The sequence below is a fragment of the Saimiri boliviensis genome, chromosome 1, assembly GCF_048565385.1.
Source record: "Saimiri boliviensis isolate mSaiBol1 chromosome 1, mSaiBol1.pri, whole genome shotgun sequence".
In the NCBI taxonomy this organism is placed as follows: Eukaryota; Metazoa; Chordata; class Mammalia; order Primates; family Cebidae; genus Saimiri; species Saimiri boliviensis.
Genome location: NC_133449.1, coordinates 295,339,581 through 295,358,539, shown reverse-complemented (window position 1 = coordinate 295,358,539; position 18,959 = coordinate 295,339,581). Strand labels below are relative to the sequence as shown.

General features: G+C 41.3%; 1 protein-coding gene across 1 annotated transcript in view; it reads right to left on the bottom strand.

Moving 5' to 3' along the window:
- The window catches only part of NSUN2 (NOP2/Sun RNA methyltransferase 2), a 31,099-nt gene that overhangs the window by 10,619 nt on the left and 1,521 nt on the right, over positions 1-18,959 (bottom strand). The window contains exons 4-12 of the mRNA XM_003932507.4: positions 15,312-15,417; positions 12,997-13,068; positions 11,779-11,863; positions 10,162-10,354; positions 8,104-8,178; positions 6,914-7,044; positions 4,269-4,342; positions 3,499-3,629; positions 2,521-2,617 (exon numbers count right to left, since the gene is read on the bottom strand). Coding sequence (XP_003932556.2) covers positions 2,521-2,617; positions 3,499-3,629; positions 4,269-4,342; positions 6,914-7,044; positions 8,104-8,178; positions 10,162-10,354; positions 11,779-11,863; positions 12,997-13,068; positions 15,312-15,417 — 964 coding nt within the window. The remainder of the gene's footprint in view (positions 1-2,520; positions 2,618-3,498; positions 3,630-4,268; positions 4,343-6,913; positions 7,045-8,103; positions 8,179-10,161; positions 10,355-11,778; positions 11,864-12,996; positions 13,069-15,311; positions 15,418-18,959) is intronic.

The window sequence follows — 18,959 nt, the reverse complement described above, 5'->3', positions numbered from 1 at the left end:
CATCATGATCATTAGAAAAATGCAAATCAAAATCACAATGAGATATCATCTCACGCCAGTTAGAATGGCAATCATTAAAAAAAATCAGGAGACAACAGATGCTGGAGAGGATGTGGAGAAACAGGAACACTTTTACACTGTTGGTAGGAGTATAAATTATTTCAACCATTGTGGAAGACAGTGCGGTGATTCACCAAGGATCTAGAATGAGAAATACCATTTGACCCAGCAATCCCATTACTGGGTATATACCCAAAGAATTATAAATCATTCTGTTATAAAGATATATGCACATGTATGTTTACTGCAGCACTGTTCACAATAGCACAGACTTGGAACCAACCCAAATGCCTATCAATGATAGACTGGATAAAGAAAATGTGGCACATATATGCCATGGAATACTATGCAGCCATTAACAAGGATGAGTTCATGTCCTCTGCAGGGACACGGATGAAGCTGGAAACCATCATTCTCAGCAAACTAACACAAAAACAGAAAACCAAACACCCTATGTTCTCACATAGGGTGTGATTCATAGGTGTTGAACAATGAGAACACATGGACACAGGGAAGGGAAGATCACACACCAGCGCCTGGCAAGGGATAGAGAACTAGGGGAGGGTTATCACTGAGAGAAATACCTAATGGATATGACAGGGTGATGGATGCAGGAATCCACTATGGCACATGTATAGCTATGTAACAAACCTGCACATTCTGCAAATGTACCCCAGAACTTAAAACATAATAAAATTAAAAAAAAAAAAAAATAGGATATTTCAGCACAGACAAGTTCATTTTATTCAAAGCCACAAAGCTACTGAGCAGAGAAGCCAGAAGCCTCCCAGGGAATACACTGTATTTCCATGTTAATATAATGTAAAAAAGCAAAGAACAAAACAGATGAACCCCAAGTCTGTGAGCAGGTGAGTGAGGGCACATGCCCTTCATGTCCAACCTCAGCTCCTCCAAGTGGGGCCTTTTTCCTGAGTCCAGCTCTAAGAGCAAGTTCTCCCATCTCTGTCCTACCTCAACAACCACATTTTGTGACCTTAAAATACCAAGGTCAGTGTGAGCTTCCCTGGTGACTTTTAGCCCAGTGCTTGCAGCAGATCACGGCATCCTGACCACGGAGACTCTACCTGTGGTCCCAGTGGGGCCAATGGCAACACAGGCCATGCTAGCACTAGATCTGTTGAACTAAATGAATAAGAAACTGACAAAGTAACAGAAAAAGAGAAGTACTCATATTGTTTAAATAAGCAAATGACAGTAAGTTGTCCTACAATGTAAGACAATACATCAGAGGCAAACTGAAAACAAATCAAAACCTTTCTACAGAAGTATGAACACCAGAAACGTCAATGTAACCCCCAACGCAGGCCAACCTAAATCACATGTCTCCAAGACAGGATCCTCTGTGACTGCACTGTGTTGTGCAGCTGGACAGCCACGAGCCAGTGGCCACTGACCACTTAAAATGTGACAAAAGTCTAAAGCACAAGCTACTGAAACCTAGTATGAATGAATGCAAAGTATCTAATACATCACAATATAATTTCTTATACTGATTCCCAGAAAATAACATTCCAGCAGAGTTATGATACCTTGTGAGACTTTTAGCCCAAGGCGAAACACTGTCTAACCTGACAGAAAAACCCTGGTGACAGCAGAAGTACAGTCACCCCCTTTGCCAGTTTGAGTCTGTACGTTCCGAGGTTAATCTGCATGAGCTGTGCCCCAGAAAAAGGCTGGAGCTCTGTGCAGAACTGTTTCCTTTTTGTTTGTCCAAAGGCTAAGCATTTTTTGTCCTGATTTTCAAGCATGCATCTTAAAGAAATAGAGACTTTCAGACTTTGATTCCAGGCCAGGTTCTATAATCACAGAAGGCTGACTTGTGAACTAATAAATAATGCTGGAGTGGATACAGGTGAGACAGCATGCATTACAAAGGACTGCCTGTCAAGATGAAGGCGATACTCTTTCTTCTCCACTCTGCTTCCTGGTCCGCCTTAGAAAGGAACCAGTAGGCAGCTGAGATCCATCGCAAACAGGCCAGGCTGCACCTTTCTAACCAGGGCTGGACAAGGCTTGTCATCATTCCTCGCGGGAAAGGTGAAGCCAGGCTGGCCTGAGGTCAACAGAGCTCTGCTATCTGTAATCAACTGAAATAAACCACTCACAGGAAACCGGAGCACAGAAACGTGGCGGCTTCCGACTCAGAGCCACACGGCAATCTTGGCATCTTTTCAGTGTCTCTTAAATAACTGGATTTACAGTGTGGCAGAAATACATTCCCCCAAACACTGATTTCTCCACTTACCTATCCCCTACGAGAAATTTCTGCTTTTTGGAACACTTGGTATTTAAATGAGTTCCCCTCATTCAGGCTCAGCTCTCCTGCTGCCCACAGCAGGAAGCTCCTCTTTTCTCTGCACTTCCACTAAACTCCAGTTTGTTTTCATCTTAAATTTATGAGATCAAATGTTATGTCATTTTGGAAAAAGAAAAGCTCACCTTTGGTTGACGTTTGTTCCATGGCATTGAAGATTTTTTCACCAATACTGCCACAAAGAACCCTCCAGTATTCTGATGATGGGGTAATATCCTAAGGCTAAATATAGATACATAATTCATACTTCTTAACTAATCAAAAATGCATTTTTTTAGCATTAAGACAAATAATGCAAATGATGCAAGAGAAAAATCATGTCTTCAGCCGTCACTCATAGAATGGCTGATACGTAACCTTAATTTTTTTTTTTTTTTTGAGACAGGGTCTGGCTCTGTTGCCCAGACTGGAACGTAGTGGTGTGATCTCAGCTCACTTCAGCAGCCTCCACCTCCCGAGCTCAAGCGATCCTCCTAATTAGCTGGAACTACAGGCATGCAACGCTCTGACTAGCTTTTTTTTTTTTTTTTTTTTTTTGGTAGAGATGGGGTTTTACCATTGTCCATGCTGATCTCAAACTTTTGTAATCCCAGCACTTTGGGAGGCCGAGGTGAGCAGATCACCCAAGGTCGAGAGTTTGAGACCAGACTGGCCAACATAGTGAAACCCTGTCTCTGCTAAAGCTACAAAAATTAGCCAGGCATGGTGATGAGCACGGGTAATCCCAGCTATTTGGGAGGCTGCTGAGGCACAAGCATTGCTTGAATCCAGGACACAGAGGTTGCAGTGAGCTGAGACCGTACCACTGTAGTCCAGCCTGGGCAACAGAGAGACTCTGTCTCAAAAAAAAAGTGCATGAAGTATCATAAGCATTAGAGGTTTTAGCCAATTTCCCTATTAATAAATGCGTGATGCCAGCAACTAACAGGCATGAGAGCCATACTGGCTGGGAAGTTCACACACATGGGTTTGACCCTGGCATAGCCCAAGCCTCACAGCAATGTCATCTGCTGCTACCAACTCACCCCGACAAGACCCACCAGCTCATGAGGGAGGGGCTAAACTTTCCCTAATCCCCACACCCGGAGGCCTCACAAGCTCACCATCGCTCCAGATGCATGGCCTGCAGCTTTTCCGGGTCCTTCAGCGGGAACATGGTAGGTCGGATCTGGGTGTGTCTGCTGTGAGGAACAGCGTCCCAGTCTGTAAACCACTGTCCATCTTTTGTCATTACCTGCAGAGCCACAGAGTACATTCCAGGTTACCAGCACTATTCAGTAATAACAAAAACCACAGGGCAAGAGTGTCGGTTCTCTCAAAGGTGACAAATAGTGATTCTCATTCGCTCCAAAGACAGGAAGAGTATTTGCCAACACAAAACACAACAATCTTTGCAGACAATTCCCAAATTATTAATATATAAATTCTGTTAAAAACAAAGATGAAATACATTTACTCTAAAAAGCAGAACAATCACTATAAAATAATTTTCCATCTAGTTTTTTTTTTCTTTTTAAACAAGCCTCAGGCACCTGTGGCCTACAACTTCAATGAATTATTTTATACTGGAAAAAAGGCTTGAATCCCAGCCCATTTAAAAAAAAAAAAAAAAAAAAAGCAAAGCTACCCTTACAGGGATGAGATAAAAGAGTTAATTTCCATAGTGGAATAAAGAAAACCTTTCCACTGCCACAAATAAACATGCCATTTGTCATGAAATTTGTTATGAAATAACATTCTGCAATTGATTCTAATCTGCATAAGCAGATGAGTATTTATTCAAGTTACCCACACGTGAATGCTTTGAATGTGGCCTCTAAATTAGTTATGTCACACCTACTCTTCTGTATGAAAGTCAGTGAGGAAAGGTTACCTTCCACTGAGTGATTCCTGGCATCCACTTCAGCCCTGGCAGTTCATTAGACACATCAGCAAGCTCCAAAGCACCTGTGTAGCAAAAGCATGGACGTCTTTCTTTTTTTCCTTTCAAAAAAATATAACACACTATGCCCAGTGGAAAAACCAGACACGTATCACATAATATATTATTCCATTTATGGACAATGTCCAGGAAAGGCAAAGCTATCAACAGAAAGTGGACGAGTGGCTCATGGAGCTCGGCTGGAACCGGGAGTGAGTGCTGATGGGCACGAAGGGTCTGTTGGAGTGATGGGAATGGCCTAAAACTGCACTGTGGTAAGGAGCCGTCAACTGGGTAAACTTACTAAAAATCCCTGAACTGTACACTTATAGCCAGCAAAGGCTGACAATATGTAAATAACACCTCAATAAAGTTGTTACAATGACACAGCATTGAGGAGTCCGCCATGAACGTGAAACTAACTCTGCAAGAAGACAACCAGAAGGCTGGGCTGCGGGGCACCCACTCTGTCCCCCATTCCAATGCACACCAGGATGATGATGGGCGTCTTCATGAAGTCCTGTCTGACAAATACCCCACAGCAATGCTGAAAACGAACTGCCGGAATTTTTAAACCTAAAGTTTGTGGTCCTAGGAAGTTTCCTAAAATTGTCCATCAGGACACAGTCCAATTTTAAAACAATGCGATAAAAGCTGTGAAAACACACTGGCCTTAAGTGTCCATACCAGTGACACAATGGGAAGCTGTAAGGTGAGGCCATTACAGGAAACCGTTGAGAGCAGCTACTAGCACAGATACTGATGTGACCACCTCTCAGCAGAAGGAGAAATCCAACAAAGCTCCCAGAAAACTTATGAAAATGGACAATCACAAAACCAAAGCAAAGGAATCCGTAAGGTGGAGGGATGACAACAGGAAACCTTGGACTCAAGCACCGTACTGACTTCTGCTGTCGTTTCTGAATCTTCTTCCTTTGAAAAGCTAACACTAAATGACAGTGCAGGCAAACAGTGACCGGCTTCTATCACAGTGCCCAGGGGCCTCATAAATGACAGGGCAGGCCTCAGGTGTTACCTCCCCTCAGCACCTGGGTTGGCAGCTGTCAATGCCACCCATGTTGCCCTTTCTCCAGTAAAGTCACTGAGCACTTCTGGGTGGGGAACGCACACCCCCTCCGGTCAAAATTGCCAGCAACCACCCACTCGGAGGCTCAGTCAAGGTCTGTTCCTTTCTGGATGAAGCCACATCCATGCACACGCCTCTGACAGAGGAACGGGAGGAAGCATCTACAATGTGGTCTGAAGGCAACCACAGGCACAAAGTTGGCTGTGACATCATGCTGTCCAAAGGTCCATGCTGGAAACCCACCTGTCCAGTAAGAAAATGACTACAGAACAGGAGACTCACTCAATGAATTAATCCATTTTTGACACTTGCTAACAGGAAAAACTACTACAACATACTGAAATGCTAAGTGAAAAAGTAGGGTATGTAGACATACACAATGCAATCAGAACTATCCAACACGGTGAAGACTAGAAGACAAGACGCAAAAAGCAATGCAGTTACTTGAAGGAAAAGAATCCATGTACTTTTTTTCTAAATATGAACGCCTTTATACATAAAACCCACTTGCCTAACAGTACTGGCTGTTCTTTGAAATCTCCTATGTGGAGGCACAAGCCAGCCCCTGACCAAGAACTTCCTCCACCCGCAAGGCATCTCCCCTGGCATCTTAGAAAGCTAAAATGATTCCACAATGTGTATAAAGAACCTGAGCAGACACTCTCCTTTCTTGGCTTTGTTTCTCCAAGTCTTACAGTGGACCTTGCTCTAACAGCAAAGTTGAACTGTACATCACAGTCTAACCCCTTCTGAGACTGTGATAATGAGGGGATAAGCCTCATTTTAAAGATCAGTATTTGAAAGCACACAATCTGCTCTATTGGTAATAAAGGTGCAATTCTGGCTTCGGTCTGCCTTGCTCCATGATCTTATTTGTCAACTGGTTCAAAACCTGGACAGGGAAAGAGGGCATCATTTACTGGGCTTTCAAAAGAAAGCCTCCCAGGCCAAGCATGGTGGCTCACACCTGTAATCCCAGCACTTTGGGAGGCTGAGGTGGGTAGACTGCCTTAGGTCAGGAATTTGAGACCAGCCTGGCTGCCATGGTGAAACCCCGTCTCTACTAAATATAAAAATTGGCTCGGTGTGGTAGTACATGCCAGCTACTTGGGAGGCTGAGGCAGGAGAATTGCTTGAACCCAGGAGGCAGAGGTTGCAGTGAGCCAAGATCACACCACTGCACTCCAGCCTGGGAAACAGAGCAAGACTCCATATCAAAAAAAAAAAAGCCTCCTACCTCGCAAACACACGTATAGTCAGAAATTAAGCCAGCTAAAGCCTACAAATTTGGTGAAGTCTGAAAAGATTCGCAAGCGTTCACTCAGAAAACCAGCCGTAGCATTCTAAATACAAGAAAAGGAACCAGCCAGTCTGGAATCAGAAAGACTGATGAAAACCTATAATCAAGAAAGGTTTCAGATCGGATGATGAAATTGAAATCTCCATCAGTGCCACAGGACGTTTCTGAAAAGCATATACTTTTAATAAAAGATGCAGCAAGCATGCTTACCTTCACTTTTTTCGAGTAAAGATGCTATGACTGCTTCATCCTCAATAGGGTTTAGTGAACATGTGGAATACACCATCCTTCCACCTTCAGCCAGCTGTTCAGCCCCACGTGTTACAATCCGCAGCTGTAAGCTAAGGAGCGATAGCGATATCAGATGACTGTAAGGCTAAACATATCCATGAAGTGCACATATAGAAACAACTGCTTATGTCACACATTCATTACAAGTTTTATAACACAATTATACTCAAAAAAAAAAAAAAAAACCTTCTAGGGATCTAAGTGAAGTTAGAGTGAACCTATATAAAGTGTTTCATGTTAATTAAAAAAAGTCTATTCTGATTGGTCTATTAACCTTTCCCAGTATGTCAACCAGCAAAGCATAAAGTTCAGTAACAACAAAATTCAACGTACCAGATGAAATTTCACTACCAAAAAGCCTCTATACTTTATAAATCTGTGGTTTTTCTATGAAAAATTGGTATCATACATTCCAACCTATCTCTCGTCTCTGTGTCAGGAAACAGTAAACATGTTTTATGGAGGCGAGGCCTCCTGCTGTAGCTAGCTGTGGTGGATACTGAGTAGTATTCTTTGCTCATGCACAGGACAGACCTGCATGCAAGACCGTGGCATTTGTCAGGTCAGAAGAAAAAAAGGATACAAAGCTCTATAGACAGCATGATCCAAAGTATTCAAAAAAAGCATTTTAAAAATTCCTAAAAACAGAGAAACAATACACCAAACATTAACAGACATTATCATCGTGTTGTAACATTTCTCTTTTAAGAACTTTCCAAATGTTCTTTAATGAGTAGTTCCCCATCATAAAAAGCCGACCGAAAAATATATCTAAGAGATCAAACTGTCTCAGCAAAACAATGATAAAAAAGAACAAAAACAGAGAGGAAAAGGTAAGACATACACCAAGAGATAAATGGTCATTTCATGGAAAAATACATATTTGAAATAAGAAATTTTTTTAGAAGGCATTTTTAATAAACGTGTCATCTGAAATATATACAATTTGCAGTTACTGCTCTTAAAAGGTTTTCAAACAAATTCTGATAAAACCGTTGAAGGTGGACAGCTCTATAATTAAAGATCGGCTGCTCAGTTACATAATGCGACAATAAACCTCTGCAAATCCACTTGTCACACAGTGTTAGCGGTGACGAAGTTTTACTTACCCATGTAGCTGCAAGCTATTTAAAGTGGTCCACTTTTTCCAAACATCAATGTTTTTTCTCATAGTGCCGTCTCCACTGGGGAAAAAGGTATTAAAGAGTGTAAAACTCTGTATGGGTGGATGACTGCATTTTAACAGATAAGTCACATTCAAGCTAAGTCACAAAACAAGTGTTACAAATATCAGTTAGAAAACAATCTACATTTTCACAAACTACAATCAACTTTGTTTTAGGGATTTTCTAATGTATTATACTTTACTTCAATTTTCAAACAGAAAAGAACAGATTTGAACAGTAAACTCCATTCACTGTCTAAAGAGATATTAATGTGCTTCCATTTGGAAAAAATACTAGCAAGACTAATTTGTAGACCTAGGACACAGAACCTAAAATATTATTGAAAAACCCAGCTAATCAACAATGACATTTTAATCAGAATTACATGAATAATAACTAATAAGAAATTTTCCACAGTAACTGCAATTAAGCTAATACATTAGCAAAATTTTTCCTACAACCACAGTTAAGAACATTTCTGACTTTCTACTTTTATTTAATGGAAATGAAATAAAAATTTTCATGTTTTTCAGAACATAAAACACTACTGAAAACTCAGTTAATCAACAGTGGCATTTTAATCACAATAATTCAATGACTAATAAATTATTTTCCACAGTAACATATAGTAGCTAAATTTTCCTACAATCATGGTTAAACGTTTCTGATTTTCTAATTTTATTTAATTGAGGTTATTTTCATGTTGTTGTTAATAGAGGCAATTTCCATGTACATGTTATAGTAAGACTGGACTGTTACCTTCTGTCTATGTCTAATTCTATCTATCCTGTTTCTCTAGAGGTAATGCCTGTTTCTGGTGGCCTTCTCTGTAAATGCTCATTTTCCTTGGTGGTCTAGCCACGTGTACACGAGGTACCAGGTCTGCAGGACAGAAGTGTCCCATGAGAGCTAATCCCCACTTTCCAGTGGCATCCCTGGCTGTATACTAGTGGCTTCTATGGTAGAAATCCCACCACAATTTCAGAAATTTCGTCAGCTTGCAACTGTGTTCTCAGATCTCAAGAGTATGATACAAGGAACAAGTTATCTTTCTGATAAAAAAAAAAACGGGTGGGAAAACATGAGACCCCAAGGAATACTGAAAAACTGCAACCAAGAGGAAAAAAAACTTTAGTTCATGACGTATTTTAAATTTTACGTTGAAGAGTTTTTCCAGATATTAGCCACCAGCTGCAACTTCCATACTGAGTTCCGCCATGAGCAGTAAATCTGCCACTTATTGAAATAAAATGTCATTCTTCCATAATGTGGAATGTATTCAAACCTTGTATTCTGTGCTAACAAGTTTTGTGGCAGCTTTTGAATTCTGGTTGCGACAGATTTATGTCACTCACAAGGCATTATCACATGGGAGCAGCATCCATGCATCTCCTATGGGAATGGAACAGATGAGGTCTAATTGTGTTTCTTTCCTTTTCAGAAAACCGTTACTCAGTTATACCATGAGTATTACTTTATATCTAAACTCTAAATATCTAAAATGTTCACCTATTATCTCAAGAAAGGTATAAAAACACAAGTAAAATGAATTTCCTAACATCTTGAACTCCGAAATTTCTTTCATTTAATTAAATAACATAAAACCCAATGTGATTACATATTACTCTATGACAAAGTTTTTTATATACTGTACTCACTGGACGAACTAATAAAAAATAAGTAGGGCACGCAAATTGTTCCAAGCAATCACATTCTAAAATACACCACAATGAGAGTCTATGATTCTGTTTTGCTCTGAGATGTTCTCTCTGGATCTTTCCGCAGGCTATCACAACCACCCCTTTCTGTTCCTTGTCCAGCACCTGCTGCTTCTCATTCAGACTCTACGTGTCCGCCTTCTGGTTTAGGCTCACACAACCTTTCTCTGTACTCCAAGACTCACATACAGTTGAGTCATGTTCACACACAATTTCATTTTAGTCTTCATTGGACTTGATTTCTTTAGTGGATTTTAGGCTTTCTGGCCACTAAGATAAATACCTGCAAGGGACATCACATAAAATTCGATCATAGAAGAGGATCTCTTTCCTGCCGCCCACATCTATCTGGAGCCTGGGTATGCTGGAGGCATCATGGTTGACCACCATGATGCAGGGGCTGCTCAGCCTCTTGGCTTGATGGACGAGCAGGTAACAGCGCTTGTTGTCCACATCATTCGCAATAACAAAGCCCTCTGGAGACAGAAGTGCAGTGTCAGATGAAATGGAGCCTAAGTGGAGTCACTTCCTGAAATATGCAACCTCTAAACATCAGCCAGTGAGAAACAGCAATCCACCAAACGAGACGCACAGTCAAGGTTTTCTACAAGTACGTTAAGTGGTTCAAAAGAAGGAACCAGGTGGCTTTGCATGGATTTTATGAACACTTCAATTTTAAAAACCTCAAAAGTTATCTATTCAGCAATTACTCACTTTGTGCCAATTACCAAACCAAAAATGTCTTTTCTATTACTAGTAATGATTAATTACAAAAAAAGATGAGGAGAAAGGTGTAGAAACAATAGAATCACCTGACGAATGTTTTGAAATCCTGAATATGGGTCGGGACTCTGCTCTGACTGAGTCAGGCTCCTAGGGCGGGGCCCAAGCACCTGAAGGCGGAAGCTGTTCCTGGAGGCTCCACAGGCTGGGAATTCTACTGGGTGTGCCTCTGCTCATTTCTGGTTCTTCCCACACCCCCAGCAAAAAGGCAAATATATCGACAACATTTATGATCAAAGCCACTCTTCAAAACAATATGAAACGCAAAACATCCATAATACAAAGAGGAGAACCTGCTGCTGCTGGGACATCAAGGTTCTTTACTGCCAGTGTGGAGAAAATAAAAACAGGGAAAAATAAAGTAGGCTTTTAAGCCAAAGCATTATCTTTAAATAATGTAAAAAAGAGGACTTCAAAAAACAGACCAAACAAATATGCCTATTAAAACAGAACTAGAGAAGTTTGCCTGAACAAAGATAGGACGAGATGAGAGCTGACTCTAAAACACCACGAGAGGTATTTGTCTCCACTTAAGACAAAGGGGCGTGAGTGTTAACTATAACAGCTACCATTTCCTGAGCACCTTGCAGGCTACACACTTGACGTCCCATTTCATAGGGGATGTCTAACACTGTCAGTAACTTGCCGATTAACTGGTAGTGGGACTTGAACCCAGGGAGTCTGACAGTAGGTTTTTTTGTTTGTTTGTTTTGACAGTAGCTTTTAACAACTACACACTACTGCCCTTCACATAAGGCAGTACGTAATAATAATAACAATAATAAAGGTAAGGGAAGAGGGGAAGTTGTTACTACTAAAAATTCAAACAGTGAAATCCATCTTCTGTAAGTAGGCTTGATAAAGAAACACCATTTACTTTTATAGAAAACACACATAATTCTAAAATAAAGCTACCCCAAGGTATGAGTGTGCTGGTTTGAGAATTATTGACAGTGGTACACAAAATGTCCAGTTCTACTTCCGGTAGCAAGAAAACCCATCTGCTTGTCATAGGAGACTTTAGGACCAAATCAGCAGGCAAAGTTAGAGTCTTTTCCTTGTCTACAATCTGCCAAAGTGGCATTCCTACCCTTCTGAACGCAAGTCCAATGCATACCTGGAAAGGGGACATTCATGTCGGCATGTAGCATTTCAATTAACTGTGTGGTCTTTGAGCCAGGTGCTGCACACATATCTAAGATCTATTAACAAAGCAAGAAACTGTTTCATGTTTTTAAAAAAATCAAATATTCTACATTTAGTTTAAAGCAATTTTATGAGTCATTCTAGTTTTTCAATTTCTATTCCAAGATCTAAATACACTTCTTTACAGAGTGAATCTAAAGCATGACATATTTTAGTTTTTATGGGATTCCATAAAATATACTGCCGCAAAATCACAGAATGATATAGGTACAGTCTCCAAAGAGGATGGGAACAGAATGGAACCGGAAGCCAGTTTAGAGATGAACTAAATTTACAGATGAGCGAGAAAGAATCGTGAGAACATAATACTGAGGAACAGAGCTACCTATGCTCAAATCTCAGCTCAGCCACTTGTTAGTTCTGTAACCTGGGGTCAATTACTTCACTTCTCCTTGCTTCCTTTTCCTCATCTGGAAAGATGGAGATGGTGACAGTATCTGCCCTTGGAGGGTTGTGTGAATAATAAAGCAAATTAAGTCACCTAAAGAGCACAGAGCAAAGCCAGGAGCAGTGGCTCATGCCTGTAATCCCAGCACTTTGGGAGGCTGAGGCAGGCGATCACCTGAGGCCGGGAGTTCGAGACCAGCCTGACCAACATGGAGAAATTCCATCTCTACTAATACAAAATTAGCAGGACTTGATGGCACATGCCTGTAATCCCAGCTACTCGGGAGGCTGAGGCAGGAGAATCACTTGAACCCGGGAGGCGGACGTTGTGGTGAGCTGAGATCACGCCATTGCACTCCAGACTGGGCAACAAGAGCAAAACTCCGTCTCAAAAAAAAGAAAGAAAAAAGAGTGCAAAGCGATGCTTGCCATACAATGAGCTCTTGATACATGTTCACTATCATTTTCAACCTAATTTAGCCAATCAGCATCACCGAATATAATCCACACAGTAAACAAATCAATAAAACTAAAGGGGAGAAAACAGTTTCCTAAACCATAAAAATTAAGTAGGACAAAAGAAAAAAAAAAGAAACTAATAAGATACATAATATCACTCTCTATCCAAAGTGAAAAGAAGAAAAAAAGGACTAATTAAGAAAAAGTGGTTTCAACAGAAAAAAACAGGCATGACACTGGTAACAAGCTGCCCGCCCACACATTTCCGGTCGCTGTGTGCTACCTTATGATGAGGCTGGACGTTGAGCAGCAGTGGTGGGATCATGCTAACAGCTTCCTGACGACTGATATTTCCCTTGAGAAAAAAAAATCAGCAACAATTAAAAAAAAGAAGGCAGAGAATTTCAATCTTTGGCATCATTTCAAAGGCAACAGGCAAACCCCATACAATCTTCCATAAAACAAGAGAACTCACACAGAACACTAAATGAAGACGGGTCTGTACGCTAGCGGACAAATGGCTGCTATACGATTCCAGTATTAGAAATTCAGGTATAACACCAACTTTCATGAAGGAAACGGGACTCGAAGCTTACAGAGCCCCAGATCCCCATCGCAGGAGAGCACAGAAGCTGGAGGGGCAGCTTTCAAAGACAGAAATGCTACTGAATATTTAAACAAATACCTTCAGCAGCAGAGAGCATCACCTTAGGACAGAAGTGACTGTCAGATGGTTTGTCCTTCTTGCCTAAAATTCTATTTCTTAGTCCTTCTCTTTTTCAGACACAGCCCATTCACTTTCTATTTCTCACAACTACCTTTCAAAGAGATGAAGACATCCACCACTTTCCATCTTTAGGCCAACGATATCTAAAATCCCTCACCACGCTCCCTGTCCTCTGCCGTCTCTAGTGCACAGGGCATCTGTTAGAAGGCAGAACTGTTCGGATGCAGACAAAATCCTCCTGCCCTGGCCCAGCACTAGCCTCAACCACACCTCTATTTTAACTGCCTTGAAGGTAAGGCTTCTGCTCCACCACAACCCTACAAAAGTAGGAATTCTGGAAATGAACAGCTACCCAGGCAGCCATCACTCACCTTAAACTCGGGCATCTGACTGTCAGAGCCTTAAATACAGGCTTTTACATTGATGGTTGCTAAGTTTCACCTCACGAGTTTCTGGCTAGCATGAGTCTGTAGTGATTCAATCACGAGGCACACTGATTCCAAGCTTTTGAGTTATATGTGTGATCCTGATATGCCTGCCTTCTGTCTCCATCCAAGGTTTCAATTCGAGCATTAATTAAGATGGAGACATCCCAGCAGTCACCGGATTCATGATCACCCCGTGTAGAGGTTTTATGGCTAGCTTTCTGTAACCCAGAGGGTACTGCCATTCCTCTCAAGAGCTCTCATCATGCTGACTCCTAATCAAAAACCTACACTAGCTCCCTGCAACACCTGCTACCCACACTAAACTCCCACCTCCTCCATCTTCCCAACATGCCAAAACCTGGCTCTTCCAACTTATACACGTGTATCACACCCCGCAAACCCCATGCTCTCTTCCAAGTGCAAACCTGAGCTATTCTCTAGCAGCTTACTCATCGTTATTTGGCCTTCCATCTAGATTGAAAGTTAAGCAAGAGAATCCTTTCCTGCACTGGTCACAAGTATGGAATGGGGTATGTGGCAGCACTTAGTTCCTGGTTCTTGTTACTATTCAGGAAGGAGAAGCCAGACAGACAGCAGCTCAGTTTAGCCAGTTACCTAGATGACTGAAAGCCACAGTGGAGCTCAAAGTGAAAAAAACCATAATCTGGTGACACACAGATTTACTAGAAAGTAGTAGTCTAGAAAACTGAAAGGAGGAAACCTCAGATTTTAAATATGAGACTAGGGATTCCAAAAAAACCAAATACCCAAACTTTATGAGCATTCACTGAATTATTTACTACATAAGCAAATAGCTATTTTTCTGGGGATGGTCTGATGCTAACAATAAAAAGCTCAGCACCTGAACTGCACTCAAGGAATGCGGGTGGCAAGAGGTGAAGACGGATGCCATCCTGTGAGAACAAAGCTGTACTTAGGTGTTCTGTGGTTCTGGCAAAGGTAAAATCCAAGAATAATGCGTGCCAAGAAAAAAAAAATAGATAGTAAAAACTAAAATCAAAAGCTTCATTTTCAGTAAATCAATTTTTAAAAAACAAAACCAAAAACCTATTCCCCACCAAGATGGCCTTAAAAACATATCACTTTATATGTATAACGGGAATCTAAAATGTGTACCTAAGAAGGAAATGAAGTACAGTGCTCACCCTAATCCTACAGCCCCCAAATCCATGAGCATGAAGAAACAATAAATTAACTAGCTGGGATTGATACCCTTACTAAATGTTATGCTTAGATAAACCAAACATGGCAATGGATATACAGATAATCAGAAACCACAGGTGGTGCACAGACTGCAGGTATGTTTACTGTGTATGACGTGTACCTATTGCTTCTAGTGACGAGAACCTAAAAACAGAACTTCGATACATCTATGCATTTCCAGCTTTAAGGAATCTAACAAATCAAAAGAAATCAACTTACAGATTCCGTTTCACTAACTAGAAACTGATGAAACTTTTCCAACTGTGGCGATTTTCTCAAGATTTTTCTACTTAAATTTGTGTGCCAGGCAAGTTCTTCAGGATACCTGAACAAAAAGAAAGCAAAACATTGATGGATTATAAATACTTAAGTGTCTGCTGACAACTCTGTGCTTGTAGCGGTTGTGCCAAATGAGACTTGGGATGTTGTTCTCCTTGCTCCGATTCAATCCTCTAAGACAGCTGGCAACACTCAGAGATATCCCTGTGGCACAAGGAACATGGCTGTAAGAACTCTGTAAATACATACAACATCTATGACAAACCATCCTCAATCTAGACATTAAAAAGCATATAAACAGGCCGGGTGTGGTGGCTCATGCCTTTAATCTCAGCACTTCAGGAGGCTAAGATGAGTGGATCACTTGAGGTCAGGAGTTCAAGACCAGCCTGGCCAACATGGCAAAACCTCATCTCTACAAAAAATAAAAAAATTAGCTGAGTGTAGTGATGTGGGCCTGCAGTCCCAGCGACTTGGGATGCTGAAGTGGGAGGATCACCTGAGCCCAGGAGGTGGAGGCTGCAGTGAGCCAAGATCATGCCACTGCACTCCAGCCTGGGTGGCAGGGACCTTGTCTCAAAATAAATAAAATAAATAAAAACAGCACGTAAATAGAATAACAATAAGGGGCTCTCTGAACAACTGGTTGTCAAAACAATGGTTTTATAAGAATGCTTTAGGATAACTCCTCACTGTTCTGAGTCTATAGAAAGTAGGAAAAAAAATGAAATTAGCCCAAGCTATGGTCCTATTCATAACTTTCCTTCCAGAAAATGTAGCTCCGAAAAACACTTTCCTAAATCATATTTCACTGTGTACTAGAGGATTGGGAAGAATATTTCATGATCTATTTCCGCATCTTGAGCAATAGAGAAAACCACCAAGTCCTGGAAAGCTTCTGCTTTACTTGCTTGCTGAGTTAGTATCCTACAACTGACAGGTGAATTTAAATAAATAAATGTTTAGAGAATAAAGCTGCCAAGAAACTGGCACTGGGCAAGAATGGTGGCTCACATCTGTAATCCCAGCGCTTTGGGAAACCAAGGCAGAAGGACTGCTTGAGCCCTGGAATTCAAGACCAGCCTGGGTAAGACAGTGAAACGCCATCCCTACAAGAAATATAAAAATTAGCCAGGCATGGTGGCATGCACCTGTAGTCTGAGCTACTCAGGAGGCTGAGGAGAGAGGATCACTTGAGCCTGGGAGGTCAAGGCTACAGTGAACCATCATGACATCACTGCACTCCAGACTGGGTGACAGAGTGAGACCCTGTCTCAAAATAAAATAGAAAAACCATCATTGATAATGGAAAAGCCAAGTATTAGGAACCCAAATCATACAATGTTTTGTTCAGCTGTGTGTTCAGAAAGTTTAAGCAAACATAAACATAGCTGGCTTCTGGCAGAGAGTGATTCAATTCCATTCTTCAACTACGGACAACCTGCAGATGCTAAGAGTTTGGTAATTGCCTTGTCATATACCCAGACATGTTGTTCAATAAACGAGATGAAAAAGCAGCTATTAAATGTTAAAAGGACTGATCAAATCAAAGTTTAACTGTAATTTGCAGAGAATAATAACAAATAGCAAGCCTTATTAACATCGCATGGTTTCTCCTAGTTTGTTGGGGCCTGCAGAAGAAAATGCCCACACTGATGTGCCTTGAGAGCCCATCTCTTCCCTACAGAGGCATGTCCTGCTGGACAGGGATGTCTTCACCTTAAAAGCATTTCTTATCCCATCACTGTGCTTCTAGACACAAGGATCTAGAGACAAGTCTTTCCAGGCGATTGTGTGAAGCAGCACACACACACATCACTGCTAAAAATACAAATGTGCCCAAGGTCAATCATAATCCTGTCTTATGGTTTGGCCCTGTGTTCCCACCCAAATCTCACCTTGAATTGTAATATTCCCCACATGTCCAGAGAAGGACCAAGTGGAAACAATTAAATCATGAGGGCAGCCCCCTCCGCATGTCGTTCTCACAAGAGTGAGTTCTCAGGGGGAGAGCTGATGGTTTATAAGTGGCTTCCTCCTTTGCTCAGCACTCATTCTCTCTCCTGCCACCCTGTGAAGAGAGACCTTCGGCCATGACTGTAAGCTTCCTGAGGTCTCCCCAGCCATGCAGAAATGTGAGTCAATTAAACTTCTTTCCTTTATACATTATCCACTCTTGGGTATGTCCTCATAACAACGTGAAAATGGACTACTACAACATCAGACCTCTACTTAAAGCAGAACACAATCAGTGTCATCCAATCTTCAAACCAAACCACTTGAGAAAATTCCACAGGCTAGTTACTATGAGGGAGAAAAGCCTGATCCCATGAAGGCTACCTCATCTCAGCAACGCCGTAACTAGAGGCTGAAAAACATCTCCCCCTTCCACTGACCTCACTACAGTGGACAATTAGTGACCACTAACAGCAACCTAGCACCTGAATAGAAAAATGTTCCTATACTGTACCCTTCAAACTTTTAAAAATCTAACGTTATATCTTAGCTCACTGAGACCTCCACCTCCCGGGTTCAAGTGATTCTCATGCCTCAGCCTCCCCAGTGGCTGGGATTACAGGTGTGCACCACCATGCCCGTCTGATTTTTGTATTTTTAGTAGAGACAGGTTTCACCATGTTGGTCATATTTACTATCATATCCCAGAAACACATTCCATGATGGTGATATTTGGTCTTGATATTGATTGAATACCGACTTAATGTTTGGTAAGTCAACATTCCCTCTGAATGTATATGATACGTACATCTGCGATATGAACAATGAAATTCCGAGCAGCCAATGAAAGAAAAGCCAGCAAATTTGTACCCCATGATTAATGAAAATTTGACTGTGATTTGCAAACATTAAAGGTTTCTAAAAAGGAAAGATAACATCACGTACTGGAATAGTCAAAGCATCAAAAGCTAATACAAAACGCTTAATTCGCCTTTTTATAGCATTATTTAAGATAATGCTTTTCTTTTCTGAGAACTTAATACCTCAAAGTTAATAACTTGAAATATGAAACTATAACAATTTGCTTTAATGACTCTTCCATTTATAAGTTAACCAAAGGACTGGCGTCTCCGGAGTACCACAAGCATCTTTACACGACGCTGTCAGCACAAGGAATCACCTTCATACAACTGAGACTAGATATGAGCCATGAGGAACAGGTAACCCAGAGGGCACCTCCAGGACAGGGGAAGAAAGAGGTAGCTCCCGGAGCAGCAGTACACTCAGGTGCTGAGACTCGGAAATGCTATACTGGTTAGGGCAGTCTCTACTGGGAAGTACAAGGAGATAACCTGACAGCAGACAGAAGTAACCTGTCTGTAATGGAAAATACCAGGAGACCACCTAACAGGAAACTGTCGTCCAGCTAAGTGTGTCCTTTTCCTGAAGGCAAAGAAGCCACTTTGCAGCAGTTTTGATGTGAAAAAGCAAGGGCTATAACATGGAGCTGGCAGAAGTGGTGACATAAAGGAAGAGGCTGGATGTACTAGGAAGAGTTCGCTGAACTGAGCGACTCATGAAGCTGCAAATCTCATGAAAACTTGCATACCAATGCAATGTTGATAAAAAGCA